The 23,306-nt window shown below is 45.0% G+C and overlaps 1 protein-coding gene across 2 annotated transcripts; it reads left to right on the top strand.

Annotated features, from left to right (window-relative positions):
* The first annotated feature begins 365 nt into the window (after positions 1–365).
* On the top strand, positions 366–20,762 carry MAP1S (microtubule associated protein 1S). Of its 2 annotated transcripts, XM_075611258.1 has the most exons (7): positions 366–515; positions 5,218–5,319; positions 10,367–10,449; positions 10,581–10,724; positions 10,934–14,141; positions 14,546–14,787; positions 15,272–20,762. In XM_075611258.1, exons 1-7 carry the CDS (start codon positions 374–376, stop codon positions 15,425–15,427), a joined length of 4,077 nt encoding a protein of 1,358 aa, XP_075467373.1. In that variant the 5' UTR covers positions 366–373; the 3' UTR covers positions 15,428–20,762. The 2 variants fall into 2 exon arrangements, with proteins under 2 accessions (XP_075467373.1, XP_075467374.1); XM_075611259.1 differs by lacking the exon at positions 366–515 and having other exon boundaries at positions 5,234–5,369.
* Positions 20,763–23,306: the final 2,544 nt, after the last annotated feature.

Below are 23,306 nucleotides of genomic sequence, written 5' to 3'. Positions count from 1 at the left end.
TTGTGTCACATTACATTAATTATATATGTAATCACAGATCATTTTGAGCTAGTTTTATTATTGTTACGGGTCCCTCTCACGTGACACATAAACCTTGTCACTTTGTGTCACTGTCATTATATATATTAATTCAGAACCCCCATACCCGTGCTCATCAGGTGTAACAAACACGGTTACACTCTGTTCCTCTGTCATCGCGCATCACGTGTCTCACGTGCAGGCGCCAGCTGCTATGGCCCTTTAAACTTTTCGTGGGCGTGGCTCTGCCCTTTCCTGCTCCTGATTGGCCCGTGGTGACATCATGCCCCCTGGCTTCCCGCCCCCTGCCCCTGTGAAGTAGTTGCCTTGCGGCGTGATGACGTCAAGCAGGAAGATGGCGGCGCTGGCGGGAGCTGGGGATGGAGCTGGGGATGGAGCGGGGTCTGGGGGGCCGAGCTGCTATGGGCTGGTGCTGTGCGGGGAGAGCCGGCGAGGGCCTGGCCTGCTGAAAAGGGCGGTGTGTGAGCTGCAGAGAGGTGAGGGCCAAGACCCTTGATGCGTATTATATGTGTAGAGGGCCTGTGTACAAGTGTGTATATAACGGTGTGTACAGACAGACCCCTACACTTCTATATACAACTATGTGTGTGTGTGTGTATATATATATATATATATATATATATATATACACACACACACACACACACACACACACACACACACACACACACACACACACACACTATAGGGGGCGTGCGTGTATGGGGGTGTGGTTGTGTGTGTGTATAGGGTGTGTGTAGGGGTGTGTACACATCTAGATATAACTGTGTAGATATTTCAATGTCTCTAACACGCATGTTAGGAAGTGTATATATTCATGAACTTTTGTCTGTATATGTGTATATGCACCACAGGGTATGTCATATATTTCAGTGCAATTACATACACCATGTGTGAGTAACTCCTATTTCTGTATAGTGCTGATGGTGTGCAAAGCTGTACATAAATTGACCGTTTGACGTCCATGTACACTCTGGTTCTTACTTGTCACTGTCACAATGAGACATTAGGGGAACAGGCGTTATGACTTGAAGTTGACACTAAATCTGTTTGTCTGATCTCCGATGTTCTCTCCAAGCAGCTGTCAGATGACTGAGGGATTCCGGGATCTTTCTGTCCTCCTCAATCGGTTATCTGTTGCTGGCATGGGTGTAGCATCTAAACGACTTAAAACTCCCAGGCTTCTAATGTCTGCAATGTATAGAACAGCACACACAATTTGTTTGTGTGTATATATTTATTTGCAATGCTGTGTATACACTTTAATATATCATGCATCTATTTAGACTGTTGGTGTGTTAGTGACTTTGTGCAGTGGTTAAAGAGCATTAACTGCCTTCTGGCAGTTGGGTAACCAACGTGTTGCTCTGTGCGGTCTCCCATCGCCCTGCAATGCGTTGTAGGCCTTTCGGGCAGCTAAAGGGTTAAAATGGGGTCTCCCCTAAAATGTCTTCTCTGCCTTCCCTGCCTGGTGTTAACTGCTAATTATCCTTACAAATCATCCTGTACTCATTGGATTAGTGCGTCTCTGGGTTAGCTCTGCGCTCATTACACAACCTCAGTTGTAACGTAATTAAAGACTGTTATTGGTGTGTTTTTGATTCTGTTATTGCACATGTCATTTAACAGAGGTACATGAGTCGGAACAGCTGTATATGAGCGCTCATCTCTGTATAATGGAGATATCATTGGTAAGAGATGACCATCTCAGAAGGTGGATTAAAGAAAAAACGAATATAATCTCTAGGAGGACAGACAGTGATGTTGAAAAATATGTTGGAACAAAGATTAAACTGAGCCAGTACCGGGTTGTGGAGGGAATATTGTAACCCAGATGGGATGATAGAGGATAGGAGGAGACACAATAGTGGGGTTTGATGGAATAATGAGTAATATACCTATGTGGGCTAGATGTAACCTCACAAGGATGTTTAGCTTGAGTTCAGACCTTGCCCTGATGTGGCGTAACTGCTACTCGCAGTGAATCGCTGTCCTGTTCCTCCAGCTGATACAGCTCTGGTAAAGATCAGCTGCTGAGAAATCCTCAGTGTCTCCGATTGCGTCTTTTCAATCAAATAAGCGGGTAAGAAGTTGGGTAGATTGAGACTGCCGCTCTAGAAAAAAATGTGGAAACTCGCCAGCAAAGTAGGACTAAAAACAATTTACTGAACTACATAATCAAAACAGAAAACTCCTCCCATGCGTTTCATGCCCCCTATGCTGCTTTTACTCCTTGAGAAAGCGCCATAAGGGGCGTGAAATGCGTGGGAGATTTCTATTTAAAAAAAAAAAAAAATTCCAAATAGTTTTATTACGCAATTATACAACAAAAACACATGATAAACAATATACAGCCTAATACAAGAACATTTTTATATTTTTTAGGGGGGGGAAAAGATTGACAACCTTAATTGTCGTACTAGGGAGTCCTTCAAAGAGAGAAGGCAAGAGAGGAGAGGACATGGGGGGAGGGGGGTACCCTTCCCTGGTCACCGAACTTCAGGCTTTGTCAGTTTTAGGATCGGGGGCGAGGTGTCTTGGTACTCCTTATCTGAGTGTATAATTCCACTTCTAGACATGTATGAAGCACCATCATCTTATATAAATTAACCACGGCTCCAATATTGTATAGAATATGGTTACATTTTGCATAATTAAGGAAGGCCGTTAATTTGTATTTTATTTTTTATGTAGTTCAATAAATTTTTAGTACTACTTTGCTGGTGAGTCTCTACATTTTGTCTGGAGCGGCAGTCTTATCAACCTACCCACCTTCTCGTCTGAGAAGGTGGAAGGCAAGGTGATTTCTAGTTAAAGGCGGCAAAATGTGAAATCGTTTAAAAAAAAAAAAAAAAAAAAACAACAAAATCAGTTCTGTAGTATTAGATAATAACTTTTTTTTAAATAATTTTTTTTTTAATTCCACTGTACAATTTATAATGTTTGTTTATTTTAATTAATATACTGAGCATCCTGTTGATTTCTATAGCAGGTTTTGCACACCTCCCAAGCAGTGCAAGATATTTGCAACACTTTTCTGTCTCTGATCATTTATTGCCAATGTTTCCAGCAATTTGAGCTGTAAACGGTAACAATAGATAATGTTACCTTCGTACTATAAGGATACATTGTAGTTACTGACTAAAGCTGCGATTGTGTGCCTAACAATCAGGATTTATAACAGGAGCATCAAATGACTGCCAGTTTACGGATGTAGAATTATACATTGTCACATGCTTTACATATAAAAAAAGCAGATATTAAAAAAAAAAAAGGAATGTAGTATTTTTTCTTTAACAGTCCTCTAATGTGTGTCAAAAGGTGGCCTTTAATAAGTTCCTGCACTTTAACATGTGGTTAAATAAAGTACTTATTTTATTGGTTGAATGAACATTGCTGCATGTTAAAGCACTGTAAATACTTCATGGGGAACAAGTGCTATGCATTTTCTGTAAGTCTTTTTTATTATTTATTTTTTTTTTTTAAAGATAGCTGCCCACCTTATTTTTCCTTCTTTGCATTGAAAAGGCATGCTTTAGCGTATTGGCAAAGTGCGTGGAGAGGGTGGGAGAGGTATAAGTAGCCCGGAAGTGGGATTGTACCACAGATTGTGAATATTTAACCCCTTTTGCTGCCAGAGGCCAGCAACGCATGGCGCCGCTCTGGCAGCGACGGGGTAGGTAAAATAATTGGCTGAGTGTTGAGGAAATCTTGTGAATGTATATTCCCTGTCGTATGCTGCGTGATCGGCCCTCACAGTGAGTGGTTATGGAGTTGGTGTGAGTTTCAAAGAGGAAATTTGGTTCATAGAAGGTGCCTACTCTAGACAATGTCAGTGGGCTTATGGGTAGTGGAGGCAGCTGTTGGCATGATATAGGCTTTGCTTAGTGGGCTAAAGGGTCTGTCCCTCCTAGAACTGAAACAAGGGCACAATCCTGTGGTCTTTTTAATTTAAAAAAAAAATGTAAACTTCTAACATGGTCATCTAATGTCTTCGAGGACTTCATCTAAAGTCCTAGTTAAATTGTTAGCTTTGCTCTTCTGTTTGCAAGTTACTGTAGTTAAGAAGCAGTCATTCGTTTAACAGACATATCAAGTAGTTGAAATACTAAATTCAGTCTTCCTATCTTCACGATGCATATTTATTCCTTGTGGTTTTTAGGAGTGTAGCTGCAAATTCACGTCCATTCTAATGATAATATGCAGAACTCTGTTTTATATTTTCTTTCTCTTTAGAACCCCTATTTAACACATTGTCTGTCTGTAGACCGTAACACAGGGGTTGCCAACTCCAGTCCTCAAGGGTCACCAAAAAGTCAGGCTTTAAGGATCACCTTGCTTCAGTACAGGAGGCTCAATCAGTGGCTCAGTTGTTGACTGAGCCACCTGTGCTGAAGCAGGGACATCCTTAAAACCTGGCCTGTTGGTGGCCCTTGAGGACTGGAGTTTGCCACTCCTACTGTAGTGGCATGCTTTCAGTTATGGTGGAAGTACATTCTTCCTGTTCTGTCTGCAAAAATCTGTAGGAAGAAAGGGGGAATGTGTAAGTAAAAAAATATATTTATTATTATTTAATTTTTTTAAGTTAGTCGCTGTATAGAGCAGAAAATGTTTGACTGGTGACTGCAAGATCAATATTTTTATTAAAATATAGTGAGCTGTGGCAGCAAGGAAGATGCAGCCATTTCTACCATTAATCTCAATTAGCACATTAACAGAGGTAACTGTCAAATCCTGCATTACTCAGACACTGTGTAAACCTGAACAGGTGTCAGGTTGTCATCCCACAGATACAATAAACCTGTCAGAGCGGGTGAATGTTGCACTCAATTAGGATTCATAGGAGTGTCACAACATGCATTTTAATCACAGATACAAATTACATAGTTTAGATTTTGTGTTATTTTAAACCTCCGTCTGTTCCTGCAGCCCTTTGCTAAGGCAGGTATTCATGTTTCTGATTATTAGAGTAAATTCTATGTTATAGGCATATAATAATATACATGCATATATGGGTGTATATATAATTAAAGTGTATATACATATATCTAGATCTCTCTAAAGGTTCCTCTGGCAGGAAAGTGTGTGTATTCTAATTATTGTACAATGTTGGTTATATTGTATTCTATTCACCTGGAGAGGTTTAAATATTAACTTTCTAGCTCTCTATCTCTCCAGGTTTTTGTTCCTGGGACATAGATCCGTCTTCCTGTAACTTGGATGAGCAGCTGAAATTATTTGTGTCCCGTCACTCTGCCAATTTCTCCAGCGAGGTGAAAGGTATGAAGATCTCACTTTATCTCCCACAACCTCATCAGATGGCGAGAGTGGTCAGTATATTGGTACTTGCGCCTCCCTCCCCAACTGTATATAAACACAGTGCCATTGCTCTTATTAAAGCCGCTAATGGATAATGAGTTGCAAATATTGCGTCCTGTGGATATTCTGTTACTAAGAGGTGTAGATGATTGTGAGTAGGCCTCTGTCTATGCCTGGCAACGGTGGTGGTCTGGTGGTCTTCATATTCTAAATGTGCATTGAGATGAACGGACTCGATGTGGATAGAAAAGAGAAAACGTGCTCATTTGTTCTCCCTGCTGCACCATATTGTGTAGGAAGCCAAGTGATACACCAACTATGCTCATTTGATTTGTCGCTACCAACAATCATTTTCTGTAGCTGACCTAGAACCAAAACATTGTAAATAATTGAACAATCTAATTGTTGTCCTTAAACATACGTAACTTTGCTGATGCAAAGATTTTTTTTTTTCTTTTGAGCCTCTGAATGGGGGATGACTTGTCAATCAAGTATATTCTTTGTCCTTATCCTGCCCTGTTCTTATCAGAGGCGATAAAGTGGGAAGGTCAGTTGGGGGAGGGGGGAAGAGAACAGGCTTTTGTCTGTGCAAACTCTTGTTGAAAATGGAGATCGGACAAAAAAGAAGCAGCAACAGAAAACCAAACCCCTCCCAAGTCTCCGCTCATTATTTTTACAAATCGACTTTAAAAATGATTTAAAATACTTGTGGGTATCCGAGTTGGATAAAAATTATATTCTGCATCAATGAAGTTTTCTGGAATATATTCATATTGTCAGGGGACCTATAGGGCCAGTCAGGAAGGACATCGCTACCAGCATCCAAAAATCATACAAACGGTAACGCAAAATCACATACAAAAAAACAACACCGTTTCTGGCAGCAGTAGCGTTTTATTTATGAGACAGGGCTATTGCAATCAAAAACGTTTATGGGGTTTGTTTTCCACTTGTTTCTGACCCCTGTGCTTCAATAAATGTGTTTTTTTTTTTTTTTTTTTTTATATCTTTTTTTTTTTTTTGTTTTATTATATACCACTTGCTGTGGACATTGCATTAGTGTAAGATTTAGGTAAAAAGTCATACATTTACCCCGATGTGACATTTAAACATATCACTGCCATTAGTACATTTTGATCCTGGGAAGGACTGTTCCTTACATCACTGTTAGAGTGGGGAGATTTAAAGCTGTTTTGGGATAAATTTGTAGGGGACATGCACTGACTCATGGGCCCAGTGTATAATGTGTTGGTGTTGGTTCACTTGGGTCTTGTGTGAGACTGACCCTTTAACTTTATTTCCAATGCATTTCAGGTCCCTGTGGCAGCACAGGTTAAGCAAATGAGCTTAAATTTTAGACTCAATTCCTAACTTCTCTGTTTCACCTTCTGTCGTATTGTAAAAACAAGAGTGAATGAATTATAGAGGGGGCACAGGTGGGTTAATCCTCCATGCCCTGCATTCACCCCTGCTATTAAAGCATCTTTTGTGCTTGGTATTCCCAGCTGCTTCTCAGCTGATGTCTTGCCCATGGAATCTGTGACTATTTCCCCCATCCTCCCCAAACCTCCTCCCCCACCTCCCCAAGCATACCAAAAATAAACGGGCTCAATGGCCTGGTGTTTAAAGGGGCAGTCACTCCTATTGGCAAAATAAACCAATTGCAGTGACCTGTTGAAGGGTTTAAATCAGCAAGGTTTGGCACATTAAAAATAAAAGAAGTCACCTATAAGTATTCACTGCCCTTTGCAGTGTACACACAATCTCTTCCCCCCCCCCTTCCCCCCCCAACCATAATGGACCACATCTAAGGCTGCGTCCATAGATGGACCAGCCGTGCTGAGGCGTGCGGACGCTCCGCGCTGAGCCCCTGCATCCTCAATGAGGATGCCTTGAGAGGGGGCTCACGCGAGCATCCGCAGGCGTGCTGAGGAGTTGGAGGTTTCAGCCGAGCGCCAAGCTGTTTTTCAGCGCGCTGTCGGCTGAAAACCTCCAATCACTGCACAGCAGCGTCAACGTCACGGCGCCGTGACGTCGGCGCCGTGACATTGACGTCAGTGCGTCGCTGGCGATTGGCCCAGCGACGTCACTGCCCCGCCTCCAACCACCTCCCCCCGGCTCCGATCGCGCTCGCCTGCAAGTCCGTGCAATCGCGCTGACTGAAGCAGGCGAGCCTAAGCGTTATCGCGCCTCCGTTCTGTCCACACCTCTATGGCCCGGGCCTAAGTCATACAAGAAGGGATTTCTCAAAGTAATTAATATAATCTATCACTCAGTTTAGGATTAGTAGATTACAAAAAAGCATTTGATTGTCTACACCTCAATGGTCCTAGATTCATTAAGATGACAAAATGTTGACGTGTACATTGATATTATAAAGAGCATTTACGAGTGCCACATCAACCATTAGGCCTTGGCCATGTTTAGCGCTTGCTGGCGGATGCGTGCTGACGCGCGCTCCCGCTCAGCACTGAGCCCCTACAGCCACAATTAGAGCGGCTTTAGTAGGGGCTCACCTGCGCTTGTGGAAGCGCAGGTCTTAGGGGAATTTAAAATTCCCCCGCTTGCCGGCGAGACAGGCCGGTCACGTGAGCGGTTCGCCCAATGAGGGCGAACCAGCTCCGTGACGTCACTGGCCCGCCCCCGGCCAGTGACGCGCCCGCCCCCGGCCCGCCCCCTGACGGTCTGTCCCCCTTCTGCCCCGATCCCTGTCCCCCTTCTGCCCCGATCCCTGTCCCCCTTCTGCCCCGATCCCTGTGCCCCTTCTGCCCCGATCCCTGTGCCCCTTCTGCCCCGATCCCTGTGTGTGTGCGTGTGAATATATTTATCAAAGTTGCACAATGTTAATAAATAATTTATTCTCACAACATGTCTTTTTTAAAAAATTTTAAAATATTATATAATATATACACACACACACACACACACACACACACACCACTTCAAAGTGACACACAAACACACAGACCACTTCAAAGTGGCACACACACACACTGAAAGCTACCAAGTGACACACACACACACTGAAAGCTACCAAGTGACACACACACACACAGTGATACCCGCCTCCCAAGCGCTTGCTGTCTCCTCTGTCAGGACAGCAAAAAGCTCCTGGTAGAGCGAGCGGCAGCACCTAAGCGCTTACTATGTCCCAGGCCTTAGATAACATGAACCTACAAGGTACGCATCATCTAGGGAGCGCGACAGGGAGACACCATGTCACCAAAGCTTTTCACAGCAACACTTGAATTGTTCATGAAATTTCATAGGGAAGAAAAAGGAATTAAAATAAACAGTGATTATTTGGTTGGGGACCTTTTTGAATGAAATCAATAGATTGAAGATGGGATGGAGTGCTTTTGGAAGAAACAAGACCAAGGGAATCTTTCACTGTGAGTCAATAAGAGAGTTTTCGACCAGTGTATCCTGCCCGTGCTCATGAATGGATGTGAAATTTTGACCCTAAATGTAAAGATAATTCAGAAGCTTCAGACAATGCAATGTAGTATAGAGAGTTGTATGCTAGGTATTACCTGAACAGACGGGAAAAAGGCCTGGGTTAGACACCAAACAAGCCTGACATCACAAGGGTGAAGATGTTAAAATGGAAGTGCGTCGAACATATCTCAAGAATAAAAGACCATCATTGGACAAAGATAGTACTCTATTGCAGGGGTGTGCAATTTCCCCCCCCCCCCCCCCATGCTGGCTGTCCCCCGTCCTTACCTTGGCTCCGGTGTTTTGACATCACGTTGCCATGGCGACGCGTCATCAGAAGCCATGTGGGCCAAGGTGGGAGTTACAGAGGCCTTCGCTGCTCCCCGGCTGTGTGTCTTTTGTCTTGTGTGTCTTTTGTCTTGTGTGTCTTTTGTCTTGTGTGTCTTTTGTCTTGTGTGTCTTTTGTCTTGTGTGTCTTGTGTTTGTGTGTGATATTTAGCAGCGCATTAACGGAGGGATTGAAAGACGACGATACAATATTAACATGGTGGCATAGTAGGTAATGAGAGCCCTGGCAATATTGCAGTGTTGGAATCGGCATGATTTGGTGATTGAGGAATCAAAGACCGATGCCCAGGAGTAATTTGAGCTTTGCTGGAGTCATTTAACGTTTATAGTGAATGTTGGTGTAGGGATTGTACTGCTGGGTGAGATGGAAAATGTTGTCTAGGACATTCAGTTTCGCATATCGGTGGGACATCCCATGAGGATATAGCATAGAGACAATTGGTGATATAGTTCTGGAGGAAAGGTGGTCTCCCTCCTTCTTTGTCTCTAGCAGGAATGAGATGGACTACAGATTGACAATCAAGTGTTAAATCATGCACCCCGCCGATTCAAAAACCCAAAGAAAGTGTGGTTATTTGGAAATGGGATTGTGTAGGTAGTGGTTGGAGTGATTACACAAATTAGAGGTACAGGTACTATGCTGTATTAAACGAAAGTCTGTTTGTTAATGGAGGATAATGGTACTATGACTGGGGGCCCCTCTGAGAAATGCATTGCAGGAACCGCTGGCAGCAATGAGACCAGTGTTGGTATGGGACTTAATGCTGAACCAATTAAAAAAATGTTTTTTTTTCAACACCGCTCCCCCCTCGTCCTCATTAACCTGACCCCTCTAAGTGCAGCTAAACTCCTGAACCCCTGCCTGGTTATTAAAATAAGCCCACAGGATGAGCTGCGTCACTGCACGCTCTTTATCATGGGAGGATCTGTCTAATGTTGGCTCCTGGTCACTTTAACTTCCTGTGCCTCAGAGAACAAAAATTTAGACTGCAAGCTTTGTGGAGCAGGGACTTATTTTGACTTTTTGAAATATATAGGTCAGCATTATTTCTGGCAATGGAAGGGTTTAATTTGAAAATCCATTTTTATACATTGATTGTTCTGCCAGAGTTGTTTTAAACAATGTTACGGTTTCTGTGTTTTCAGATCTCTCGTGTGGGGGAGAGGGGGAGGTGAGGCTCTCCCCTCTTCACCCTTCTCATGGTGTCCCTTGTCATTATAGGGCAGAAAAGCCTCCATCACAGTGGGGACACCCTGGAGACTCTGGTTCTGATGAACCCCTCTAAGAAGTCTGTGTGTGATGAGGTATGTTGTGCGTACGTGTCTGGCAGCTACATGAGTAATAATGAATGAGCTGTATGTGGTAGTCAATGAAGACCCTTGCATACTAGTAGTCCATTTTTTTTAATTTTAATTTTTTCCCTCTGCCCCCTTAGATACATAACCTGATTTGCCACCCGTCCCAACACAAGCTGCTCATTTTTGCGGGCCCCTTCTTGGAGGGGACAGGGGAGATGCTCCTGCAGGCCGGTGGGAGCTTCTCCCTGAAAGACTTCCTCCAGATATTCACCGACAAGGAGGTAAGGCTCCACCCCTCACCACACCTGTAGCTCTTACAGGATTGTGTGGTTGCTAGTTAAATCCCCTTAATACATTAGTTGCAAGAGGCTTCCTCCTCAAAGCAAAATGGTTAATTGCAGTAGGAGCTAGATAAGGGCTCAGCTGGTCATCGGAAAATAAATTCACACTAGAGACCATATTTAAAACTCCTGTTGTTTTTTCCCCTCAGATCGGAGAGATGCTGAGCTCATCCGACCCTTTGGCTCGTGTGAGCCTGACTGTCACCTGCCCCGGAGACTGGGATGCATCCAAACTTGATAAATGTAACCTACAGGACTTCATTGAGCTGAAATTCAACCCGTCCCAAGTCCTGCAGGAGACAGAGGGACTGCAAGAGTTTGCAGAGTACCTCTCTGAGTCTCTGGAACCACCTTCCCCCTTCGAGCTGCTGGAGCCCCCCTCGACAGAGGGATTTCTGAAGTTGTTTAAACCATGCTGCTATGTCTTTCCTGGAGGCAGGGGGGACTCTGCCTTCTTTGCTGTCAATGGCTTCAACATGCTGGTAAATGGTGGGTCGGACCCGAGGTCTTCCTTCTGGAAGCTGGTGCGTCACCTGGACCGAGTAGACTCTGTCCTGCTCACCCACATGGGCACTGACAACCTGCCTGGGATTAACAGCCTGCTGCAGAGGAAGATAGCGGAGGTAGAGGAGGACCCTTCACAAGGACCCCAACCCAGCGAGGACTGGCTGAAGAACTTGGTGTCTCCTGACCTGGGTGTGGTTTTCCTAAATCTTGGGGAAAAGCTGAGCGCTCCGGACGTGGGATCCAATGTAGTGAAGAGCAGCGAGGAGGCTGCACTGACCCTGTCCTTCTTGGAGAAGCTTGGAATCCAGCCGGAGCCACTGTGCAGAAGCAGTGGGCAGGCAGTGGAACCAACCATCCTTTTTCAGAAAATGGGGGTGGGCAGGTTAGAAATGTATGTCCTAAACCCAGTCAGGGGCAGCAAAGAGCTAGAGTTTCTAACGAAGCAATGGAATGGAAGTGATCCCCAAAAGGGCACCACCTTACCGCTGATGTGCCTGACCTCTGTCTGTGCTCTGCTGGTCTGGCATCCAGCTGCCCCCTCTGAGAAGATTGTACGGGTACTCTTCCCAGGCTGCACCCCTCAAAACAAGATCCTGGAAGGCCTGGAGAAACTCGGACACTTGGAGTTTTTAAAGCATCCGGTTACCACCCGGAAGGATTTGGAGACGGTAGGAGGTGGACACACAGACAGAAATGCCAAACCCAGGCGGGCAGAGAGCAGGGAGAGCTTAAAATCTGGATCAGGCCGTCTGAGCATTGAGCCTAAAGTGGGAACAGGCAGAGAGAAATTGGGGAAGGCCGAGAGGGAGACAAGACCAGTAGGAAAGGAGAAAAGCAAAACCTCTACCGACACCAACAAGGAGTCCGCTTCTGGTGCAGAAGGTGGTGAGAGGCTAAATGAGTCCAAGGCTAAAGCAGAGGCCACAGCAGACAAACCAAAGCTGGAATCGCGATTGAAGTTCACCAAGGAGAAGGTGGCAGTCAAAAAGGAGCCACCAAATGAGGAAAAGAAGCTCCACGTGAAGAGAGATGAAAACCAGTCAGACAGCAGAAAGGAGGAAGTGAAAACTGAAGTAAAAAAAGAGCCACGTCTCCTTGTGAAGAAGGAAGGCAAAGTGGAGTCTTCAAGGAGGGAAGTAAAGAAGGATGATGCTAGTAAAGAGGGCAAAGGAGAGGAAGTGAAGGTGGCCAAAGCAGGGGGCAAAGACCTGAAGAAAGCTGCCCTTACACCAGCCGATGCGAGGAAGCCTGTGTCCAAGATAGGATCCCTGAAAAAGGAGGCAGGCGGACTGAAAAAGCCGCACGTTTCGGAGGTCAGAGGCGTGGGAAAGGGGAAGCCTCCCAAAAAAGAGCAGGTTGCACAATCTGTCAAACCGCCGGTGGGCAAGGATGGGGCAGAAGAGGGCAGCAGCTTGAACGCTTTCTCTAAGGAGGCAAGTAAAGGCCACGTGGAATCAATGGGCGATGGCACTAGCATTCTGGGCGATGGTACTAGCATTCCAAGCAGTGACAACTTTCCTTCTGAAAACGGGCAAGGGAAGGCATGCACAGAGAACGGTATGTGCCCAGAGGAGCCAGAGAGCCCAACCGGCTTCCGATACCTGGAGACTAGTCCCCACAAGAGCCTTGCACCTGGGTCCCCACTCGTCAAGACCCCCAGGAGCGACCAAAGCTTGAACTTCGATCTAACGCCCACAGGCTTGGAGCCACAAGACAAGGGCAGAGCTGGGCACCGGGGCCCTGAGGGACTGGATGATCCCTGCGGGAGTTCTGAGGAGAGGACGCTCGAAATGGCCTCTCCGGCGAGCTCAGGGCATTACTCTCCAGCAGTGGTAGATCAGAATGGTGGCCAGTCCCTCCCACCAGGGGACAGCAGAGGTCAGAACTCGTCCTCCTGGCGAGCACCCCACAAATCCTCCCAAGATAATTCCAGCTCCTCCCAGGGTAGGCAAACAAGCTGCTTGTCCCTAAGCCCCTTCCGGGAGGATCTCCCTGATGTGTCTCCTACCATCACCACCCCATCTCTGCCTGCTGAGGTCGGCTCCCCCCACTCCACTGAGGTGGACGAGTCTCTCTCCATCTCCTCCTTTGAGCAGACTCTCCCCCCGGTGAGTGAGTCACCCCGAGATGCCTCCCCGGAGCCACCCACACCAAACAGAGGAGGGCTGACCCTGCCTGTGCGCCCTTCTCACCCCGGTGATCCAGATGGACAGTCTGAGCGGTCCGCATCTCCCCACGATGTTGACCTCTGCCTGGTGTCCCCGTGCGAGTTTGAACATCCCAAATCGGTGACTGTGATGAGTCCCAGGGACAGCGACAGTGACCCTTCCCAGGAGCTGGCCAAGCCCCCACACTCCTCAGGCAAGGAAATTCCCAACGGGCCAGAGACCCCTCCCACCTCTGTCAGTGAGTCTCTGCCAACCATCTCCGACTCTGGCCCAGAAGAATGCCCGTCAATCGCTGCAGACGGCGAGTCGGACTCTGAGGCAGATAACACTCCAAGACAGCTGGATCCGGTCCCGGCTCTGCTGAGGGACCCCCACCCTCTGCCCCCTCAGCCAGGCACTTGTATGGTTGATCCAGAGGCACTGCCCACGGTGCAGGGTGAGCGGAAAATGCACAACCGCCCAACATCTGCAACCAACCTGCGAAACGACAGCGGTAAGGCGGCTGGAACACCTGGCAAGGCCAGAAGCGCCAGAGAGAGAACTGGCAAGGGGGCCGCTGCAAGGTCAGAACCAACAGAGCGGGGACTACGTTCTGGTACAGATGCTAGAGCCTCTTTGGGTGGTCGCAGCAATGGGAGTGCCATAAAATCAACGCCAGTGCATAGCCGGGGGTTTTCTGCAGGTATGTGATGTATAAATATAGACTCTTGCATCTTTGTGTAGACACCTCTGTGCTGCTCAATTATACTTCATTCAACTCCACCCCCCCAACTGGCGTCCCTGCACATTGATCCAGCTATTGAAGTCTTTACCCTCATTACCCATCCCTGCACCTCGAACCTGCTCTGCGGCACCCACTACTACTCCAGCACCCACTATTCCAGCACTGCCAGCTCACGGCGCCTCCATCCTGTAGCACCGTCTGCTATTCCAGCACTGCCATCTCATTGCACTTCCATCTTGCAAATTCCTCTGCTTTTCCAGTACCCTACCTTACACACACACACACCTCTCCCACACACCCGAATCCCTTCCTGCCTGTCCCAACTGTCCTCCCCTCAATTTTTTTTCCCTCCCTTTTTTCAGTCTCCTCTCACAGAAAGCTGCCACCCTCCAGCTCTCCCTCTCCCCCAATCCTCCCTGTTTACGTGGACCTGGCATACCTCCCTGGGGGTTCCGGAGCCTGCACCGTAGAGGAGGAGTTCTTTAGACGCGTGCGCTCCTCTTGTTATGTCATCAGCGGGGACGACCCTGCTAAAGAGGGTGTCACCCGTGGGATTCTGAACTCGCTGCTGGCTGGGAAAAGCCACTGGCCCCAGGAAGTGCAGGTGAGTCTCATTCCCAGGACACACTGCACTGTGTATCGGGGTGTTAGATAGCAGTTTGTCCCCCCTTTACATTTTTTTTTATTTATTGTTGTTTGGGAGCTTGGATCAACATGTACAGCTTGGGGGGGTGAAAAGAAGGTATATGAATTGAAATGTTCAAATCCATAAAGGGTTTCAACGAAGTGAAGGAGGGAAGCCTATTTCAGGGAAAGAAGTGCTAGCAAAGAGGTCATGCTCTAAAACTAGGCAGTTGGAGGCTCGGGAAATGTGATGAAGCACTTCACTGGAAGGGTGGTGAATTTGTAACGTCCAGTGGGCACGTAGTCTGTTGCCAGGATCAGAGGAGCTCTGTTGGATCCCCCTGTTGTGGTAAATAAGCAAATAATTCAAACAAATCAGTTTGGAATGCTGCTTTCAGGAAGCCAACTAGATTGTACTCTGTTCACTAATACGTGTGTTAATTTTTTTAAATTTATTTTCCCAGGTGACTCTGATTCCGACGTTCGAGTCCACGGTGGTACATGAGTGGTACCAAGAGACTCATGATCTACAGCAGACCCTGGGAGTGACGGTGCTGGGCAACACCAGCAGCGTGAACATGCAGGGCGAGACCTTCCCTGCCTGCAAAGTAGAATTCTAAACTCCCTTTCCCCTGCCCCGTCTTCCACTTATGGCTGCCCCAACAAAGCTCCTGTTAAAATACTCTTAGCCCCATCGGGCTGTGGCATGTAGCTTCTTTAATTAGGACATACTGGGTTGCCGGAAGAGCTTTTTGGAGCTGTGGGGTTTAAGTGGGCACCCTGGCCATCGCACCCTGCACACACGTTTGAGCACCCCAATTGGCATGACTACACTCCAGCCACTGCTAGTGGAGAGCGCACGCACGGCTACCATACACCTACAAGAGGGTGTCACTGCCTCATCCATATGCCATCTTTAGTAAGGGTCAGTTCTGCATTGCTAAGGAGGATGCGGCCCCAGTCTCTTTGAATCCCCAGAAGGGTCCCAGTGCCTGTGGAATTTTCCAGCCCATGCGGAATTCTCTCTCAGATGGATTTTAAGACCTGCTCCTCTACACTGTCACTTTCCTGTGTCCACTTCATGCACAGTTGCAAGTTCAGAGATGTTTGCACGATGTTTTTCATATTAGACTGTAAAGGCAAATGTTCCCCCTTCCCTTTTTTTTTCTCTCTGTCTTTGCTTTCTCTCAGCCCATTCCCTGTCCCCACTTGAGTAGAAAGTACTACTTTTTGTGTGTTAAACCCTTCGCGATCAGTGTTAGAACCTATAGGGGACTCGACTATATTACAGCCCAAATGTACACGCGTGGAAGAGGGTCTCCGTTTCTCAAAGCCCCCAATTTTCACTGCTTGAAGATGCCTGCAGCATTTTGATAAGAGAAGTGCATGTTTCTTGGCACAATGACAAATTGCAGTGTTTGAAGATATCCTGCTCTTGGACAGCTGTGTTCGTATACATTTTTATAGTGGGCATGACCATTACAACATTGTGACGACATATGTGGTCACCATTATCACCTCTGTCTGTACTCCCATGAACGTGAGAGCACCGCTGCTACAGAACACAGTCACAAAATAAAAAAAATGTAGTTTAACTATAGTTTTTGTCTTTTGAAATAAGCCTTTAACACTTGGGTGTGCTCTTCTCCCCCCCCCCCCCCCCCCACCCTCTTTAAAATCACCTTGTAAATAAATAGTTTTCTGCTCTAGAAGAATAAAAACATTTGTTGCTTTGCAATGCCTTTCAGGCCCCTCTGGCTTACAAAAGAGCAGAAGGCAGTATTTTTATTTACAAGCAGCTAACGCATGGAAAGCCATAAATAGCTGTTTTATATTTATAACAAAATAATTATGAGCCCCTTAAACAGATAATGGTGGTCAACACTTGTATGATTTTAGCCCCATGACCAATATGTTGCCAGGTAACAGGCAGCAAAGTGGTTATCTGAGCCCTTGATTAGAAAATAAGGAAGTAGATCTAGCGGAATGTACTGTACATGTTCATGTGATCCAGAAATATATACTTTTGCCATGTCTAGGTAGGGGCCACTAACTGTGTTGCATATATAAGGCTTGCTGTAACCGGAAGCGTAGCGAGTTGCAGGCTTCTTTGAGCAGCAAAATGGGATTGGTGTATATCACACACCAGGCCCCTCCAACCGTTGAGGTGCCTTATTATGCATTGAGACTTGGACTGCCCCATTGGGTAACAGAATCTTCTTCCCCTCTCACCACGACAGTGGACCCTTATGATGTATACTGGAATAATTGGGAGACTCAGGACATTTTGGTTAATCACATCTCAGTCTTTCTGTGTATGGGTATATATGGTCTGTTGTGTGTCCCCACAGCACACATTGCATCAACACCAGACAAAATATTTCTGACTGGCTCTCACTTCCCATGCACAGTGTATGTGGCAGCTTCACCAACACAAATAGTTCACCGTTTCTAAAACAGGACGGATTAAAGGTATAGTCCAACCTCCAACACTTTTTTTTATTTTATAAATAAAATCACAAGATCTAAAAGTATAGATAAATGTACATATATATTTTGCACAATTGTTTCACCTAATTCTCCCTAGGAAACGCCATCGTACATTGTGTTGCAGGCCCATCTGGTAGTGAGGAGCAAGAAACTAAACTTCTAAATGAGTACGTGCCCTCCAGTTGAGCACAGTTTTTAGAGAATATGGCCCTGAATCTTATGGTGTGGGAGGCATGGTATCTCGATCACCGCTGAAACATCACCTTTTTTTCCCTCCCTAACACTAGACTTAATGATATTGTCCTATGTTTTTTTTGTTTTGTTTTATTATTATTTTAGTTTCATACGGTATATGAAGGATTTTTTTCCTGTTCTTCCCAACCCCTTTTTAATAGCACTGTGGAACGAAGGGAGGGTTAGATTTATTACACTCCACCCCGCCCCCCCCCCCCCCCTGTTAAAAAGTGCCAGTCAGTTGGCCCCAAGGGGTGAACAAACCCATGGTTAACCCTTAAGTGCCAGTGGTGGCAGCAAAGGGGTTAATCCTAAGGGTTATGAACCACATTGTGAGGTTGATATTTAAATGGGTCCTTATTGTAAATTCATGTGGGGTTCAGTAGATGAGCAAATAAAAAATCTAATGTAAACAAATGTGCAGTGTCTTTAACAGTGTTTGCTTGTATCTAAAGCTCTGCTGGGCAGGTGGGCTGGAATTTCCTATATGGTTTGAGATCTGATTTTAAGGCGTGGGGGCTGCTTGTACCCTAAACTGCGTCCTGGCACTCATTCGGTGTAGGTTTTTTCTGACCCAAACTGGTTTGAATTAAAAGTTGGAAGAAATCATTTTAAGACTGATATATTTGAATCCAACTCACTCGAATGCGGCCTCTCCTTTCCTGACCCTTTTTAGAGTGAGGCTACGTACTTATTTCACGTTGGTCCTCTTTATATCAACATGAGTACAAAAAATTACTAGCCCACACCTGCTTGCCTTTAGATCAGTTATTTAATTATTAATCTTATCCATCTGTGTCATCCTCCCCCTCTGATTTATTCTCCCTCTTTCTTAAACCCCCCTACTTTTTTTAAGTGATGGTCCGGGCTCTAGGCGGTGGAGAGGGGCCACTCAGATGGCTGGTAGCAGATGTTGAGCCTCTAACAATGTCTGTCTGCAGCAATCCATGTGGGAGGCGACTTGCCCTGCATACATTTCCAGTTGCCGCAGTTGCTATCTGCAAGGCTGAGGCATGTATATCATTATTTGCATAGTGCCATTAATGTGCATGGCACTAGTATTTAGACCAAATTTGGGGAAAAGAGCTTCAAACTAAAAAGTAAACAGTAAAAGGAGAACTTGGAGACAGTACGAGTTTATGGTATGTGCATATGCAAGGGGAATAGTTATTAGTTCTAGTAGAGCGACATAGGAAAGTGTGTATCTTTGCAAAATAATTAAATTGTCATGTTTTAGCAACAGTTTGACGGTGGGAGGTGTTAAATGTGCTTGTGATACTGGGTGTATGATGCTGCTCTTGCCAACAGTAATAGAGATGGGTGCATTAAGGCGAAGCATGGAATGAAGTATGAGAAGCTCTGTCTTCGAGAGGGATTACAGTGGAACCAAGCGGTGTAAGGACATTAAGTGAATAGTGTCAAGAAGGCATGTGGTAGGAGGAGAGCAGCAACAGACACTTCCTCTTTGACAACAAAAAGCAAGGAAGGTAGGAGGAAGTGAGGAGGATACAGAGGGGATGTCTAACTGATGGAATCCACCTTAGTCTTGTATTGTCAGCAAAGTACTTGAGATAAATTTGTGGTATGAAGAGAGGGGCAAAGAGATGAGTCGGCATGTGTTACACTTGTGAGTGTTGATTAGTGAAGAAAAGCCGTTTTGTTTAGCCTGGGGGAGGGAGAGTAAAGTAGTGTTGAAACAAGATTTGGAGTAAGTCGGCGAGGGTATTTCTTCCAGATGAGCAATTGCAGGAGCGAAGCATGCATGTATGGCTGTATAGCCAAGGTCTTGGGAGAGAATGGTGGATAAAAGGGTTGTGTACATGGAGCGGAGGATATGAAAAGAGTAGTAGTTGTTCTTGACAAGGATGTCTAGTTAGTTAAGGGGCATAGAAGAACGGGCACAAGATGGAATCAAGAGATGGAAGGTTAATGGAATGCCGGTCTCTGCAAATTTGATGGCTAGATGAGAAGAAAAGGGGGAATGAGACTAGACTAGCTCTCAGACTGGAAAGGGAGGAATTGGGATGGTTTTTAGTGAGACCCAGGTCAGGATAGTGGCCATCTTTGGGGGTGACTTCTGGCTGCAGGCCATTGGTGAATGATGTAGGAAGAGAGAGTTTACAAACAGAGTGCAAATAGCACTAAGGTGATGTGTATAAAACACACTAAGTGAATATAGTGAAAAATATAAAAGTAAATGATATATACACCGTCCTTGGAAATAGTGTTGCTCACAAACAGGACTCATCCAAGTCCAGAAACAGAGTGGCAACAGGATATGGGGCACAAATAGATCCAAGAACATATATGAAAAGAATAAACAAAGAAATATAGTGCAACACTATTGATGGCAAATGAGCTGGAAGGTGTATTGCATACACATGCTCCGACAACAAAATCAGGCGTTGAAGTTATTGAAGTGAAGTTGAAGTGACCAACTCTTGTAGATATCCTCTAATCCCTTCCAAACACCCATGAAAGCGTGGTAGGTTCAGTATCAATTCAGAATAGGGGGAGGGATATCCCACCTAGGAGGAAACAAAGCAGTAATAGTGAAGATTGCTTTTTATATATGAATATGACAAAGTGATGCACTTACATAGGCATCTTTGAGAAAGGCATTCAAACCACTCAGGGTCATAAAGGGGAACAAACAACACCCCTCCTCCGTTGATCCTGCTCTTCGACCGTTTGAGCAGGTGATGGAATCTAAACAGGAAAAAGGTGCCAAATCTCTGCAGACTCTGCACTTTTTATGCGTTTTGCTCTTGTACGAGCTTCCTCAGGGAATTTTGAATGTCCTATGTGATTTTCTTCTTTAATGTGCCGGTTTATGTCGTCCGTCACGGCGCAGTCTCACGTCATCGACAGCTGGGTGTCTTCCGACATTACGGCGCTTCCTTGCATAATCAATTTCACGGCATCATACAGCCTCATCACGGCACATGCGCACTCCTAATGTTTCCTATAGTTGCCTAGGCAACCCACCGCGACTCCAAAGAAAAGGCACAAACAGCAGCCTGATTTCTGGACTGAAGACGCGTTATTGATTCACAATATACACAACAATGCCCATATTGCAAATCTAAATCCTGAAGTGACCACCACCAGGATTACTAAAATATACTCCTTGAGAAAGCACTGTTGCTGCATGAAATGCGTGGGAGGAGGTTCTTTTTTTTTTGTACGTATCTGTTTTATGTAGTTTTAATAAAGCACTTCTTAACTCTATTTTTTTGCTGGCGAGTTCTGATTTTTCACAGGGCGGCTGTTCTGATCTTTTGCTATTGCTCCAGTCCTATTGATCGGAGAGATGCCGTCGTGGAGGGATGTTGATCACCCATCCAGGCTGCACCGCGTGGCTAGGAGGAGAGGGGATCAGTGAATTATTGTACGTACACGGTGTACTCCACACCGGATATCATACTAAGATGGACATTCATTGCAGTTGCAGCTGACTAGCCGTGGAAGAGCTACAGTTAGGTCCGGAAATAATTGGACACTGACACAATTTTCATAATTTGGGCTCTGTACGCCACCACAATGAATTTGAACTGAAACAACCGAGATGCAATAAAAGTTCAAGGGGTTCAACAAAGTTAATTCAAGGGGTTGAACAAAAATATCGTATGAAACGTTTAGGAATTGCAACCATTTTCATACACAGTCCCCTTATTTCAGGGGCTCAAATGTAATTGGACAAATTAACACAATCATAAATAAATTGTTCATTTTTAATACTTTGTCGAGAATCGTTTACAGGCAATGACTGCTTGAAGTCTGGAACGCATGGACATCACTAAACGCTGGGTTTCCTCCTTTGTGATGCTTTGCCAGGCCTTTACTGCAGCTGTCTTCAGTTGTTGTTTGTTCGTCGGTCTTTCTGCCTTAAGTTTTGTCTTCAGCAAGTGAAATGCATGCTCGATCGGGTTGAGATCAGGTGATTGACTCGGCCATTGCAGAATATTCCGCCACTTTTCCTGAAAAAACTCTTGGGTTGCTTTCGCAGTATGTTTTGGGTCATTGTCCATCTGTAAAGTGAAGCGCCGTCCAATCAACTTCGCTGAATTTGGCTGAATCTAAGCAGACAATATATCCCTATACACTTCAGAATTCATCCGGCTGCTTCTGTCTTCTGTCACATCATCAATAAACACTAGTGACCCAGTGCCATTGTAAGCCACGCATGCCTATGCCATCCCACTGCCTCCACCGTGTTTTACAGATGATGTGACATGCTTCAGATCATGAGCTGTTCCAAGCCTTCCTCATACGTTTTTTCTTCCCATCATTCTAGTACAGGTTGATCTTAGTTTCATCTGTCCAAAGAATGCTGTTCCAGAACTGGGCTGGCTTTTTTTTAGATATTGTTTGGCAAAGTCTAATCTGGCCTTTCTATTCTTGAGGCTTATGAATGGTTTGCACCTTGTGGTGAACCCTCTGTATTTGTTCTCGTGAAGTCTTCTCTTTATGGTAGACTTGGATAATGATATTCCTACCTCCGGGATAGTGTTCTTCACTTGGCTGGATGTTGTGAAGGGGTTTTTCTTTACCATGAAAAGGATCCTACGATCATCCACCACTGTTGTCTTCCGTGGACGTCCAGGCTTTTTTTTGTTTTGCAGAGCTCACCAGTGCGTTCTTTTTTTCTCAGAAAGTACAAAACTGTTGATTTGGCCACTCCTAATGTTCCTGCTATCTCTCTGATGGATTTTTTTTTGCAGCCTAAGGATGCCCTTTTTCACTTGCATTGAGAGCTCCTTTGTCCGCATGGTGTGGGTTCACAGCAACAGCTTCCAAATGCCACACCTGGAATCAACTCCAGACCCTTTCCTGCTTAATTGATGATGAAATAACGAAGGAATAGCCCACACCTGTCCACGAAACAGCTTTTGAGCCACTTGTCCAATTACTTTTGGCCCCTTGAAAAAGAGGGGACTACATATTAAAGAGATGTAATTCCTAAACCCTTTCTCCAATTTGGATGTGAATACCCCCAAATTAAAGCTGATAGACTGCACGTTAAGCCCATATTCATTATTTAACTTTAACTTGAATTTATTTTGGTACAGAGCCGAAATAACAAAACTTGTATCAGTGTCCAATTATTTCCGGACCTAACTGTACCTCCCACCATTGACCTTAAGTAAGGTACTGCGGATCCGTACCCGTTTATATCTATATCCCTATCTATACCTCTTATTTGTGGCCCATTAATCTCTTATCTATGCTCCAGTTTTCAATTCAAGAAATTAGAATGGATATATTCTCATGCTGTTTGCGTGTTGCTTGAGCTAATAGCCGGTTTCTAGCTTTGCCTTTCTAAAATATAAAGAGACAGATATTAGAAAATCCTAATCAAATATACATATTTTTAATAAATCAAAAAAATTGAAAAATAAAAAATTATAATTATTAAAAAAGATTAATGTATGACCGAGGGTGGTCTGAATGCTTTCCCCAAAGCTGCCTATTTAAGTGCATTACTTTGTGATATTCATATACTGTATAAAGCAATCTTCACTATAACTGCTTTGTCTCCTATGTGGGATTACCCTCCCCCTTTTTCCGAATTGATACTGAACCTACCATTCTTTGATGGGTGTTTGATGGGAAAGGATTCTAGGATACCTACAAGAGTTGGTCACTCATAATAGCCTCACCGCCTGATTTTGATGCAGAGCATGAGTGCAATATCTACACATTCCAGCTCATTTGCAATTATCAATACAGTGTCGCACTATATTTCTTTGTTTATTCTTTTCATATATGTTC

Source organism: Ascaphus truei, chromosome 8 (genome assembly GCF_040206685.1).
Source record: "Ascaphus truei isolate aAscTru1 chromosome 8, aAscTru1.hap1, whole genome shotgun sequence".
Lineage (NCBI taxonomy): Eukaryota > Metazoa > Chordata > Amphibia > Anura > Ascaphidae > Ascaphus > Ascaphus truei.
Note: the sequence above shows the minus strand (reverse complement) of the source record. Positions and strands in the feature narration are given on the sequence as shown.

Excerpts from the sequence above, each read along its gene's own strand:
- MAP1S (XM_075611258.1), top strand. The coding sequence starts at position 374 with ATGGCGGCGCTGGCGGGAGCTGGGGATGGAGCTGGGGATGGAGCGGGG. Across the intron at positions 516-5,217 it reads GGTGTGTGAGCTGCAGAGAG|GTTTTTGTTCCTGGGACATA; the intron begins GTGAGGGCCAAG and ends CTATCTCTCCAG. Across the intron at positions 5,320-10,366 it reads TTTCTCCAGCGAGGTGAAAG|GGCAGAAAAGCCTCCATCAC; the intron begins GTATGAAGATCT and ends TTGTCATTATAG.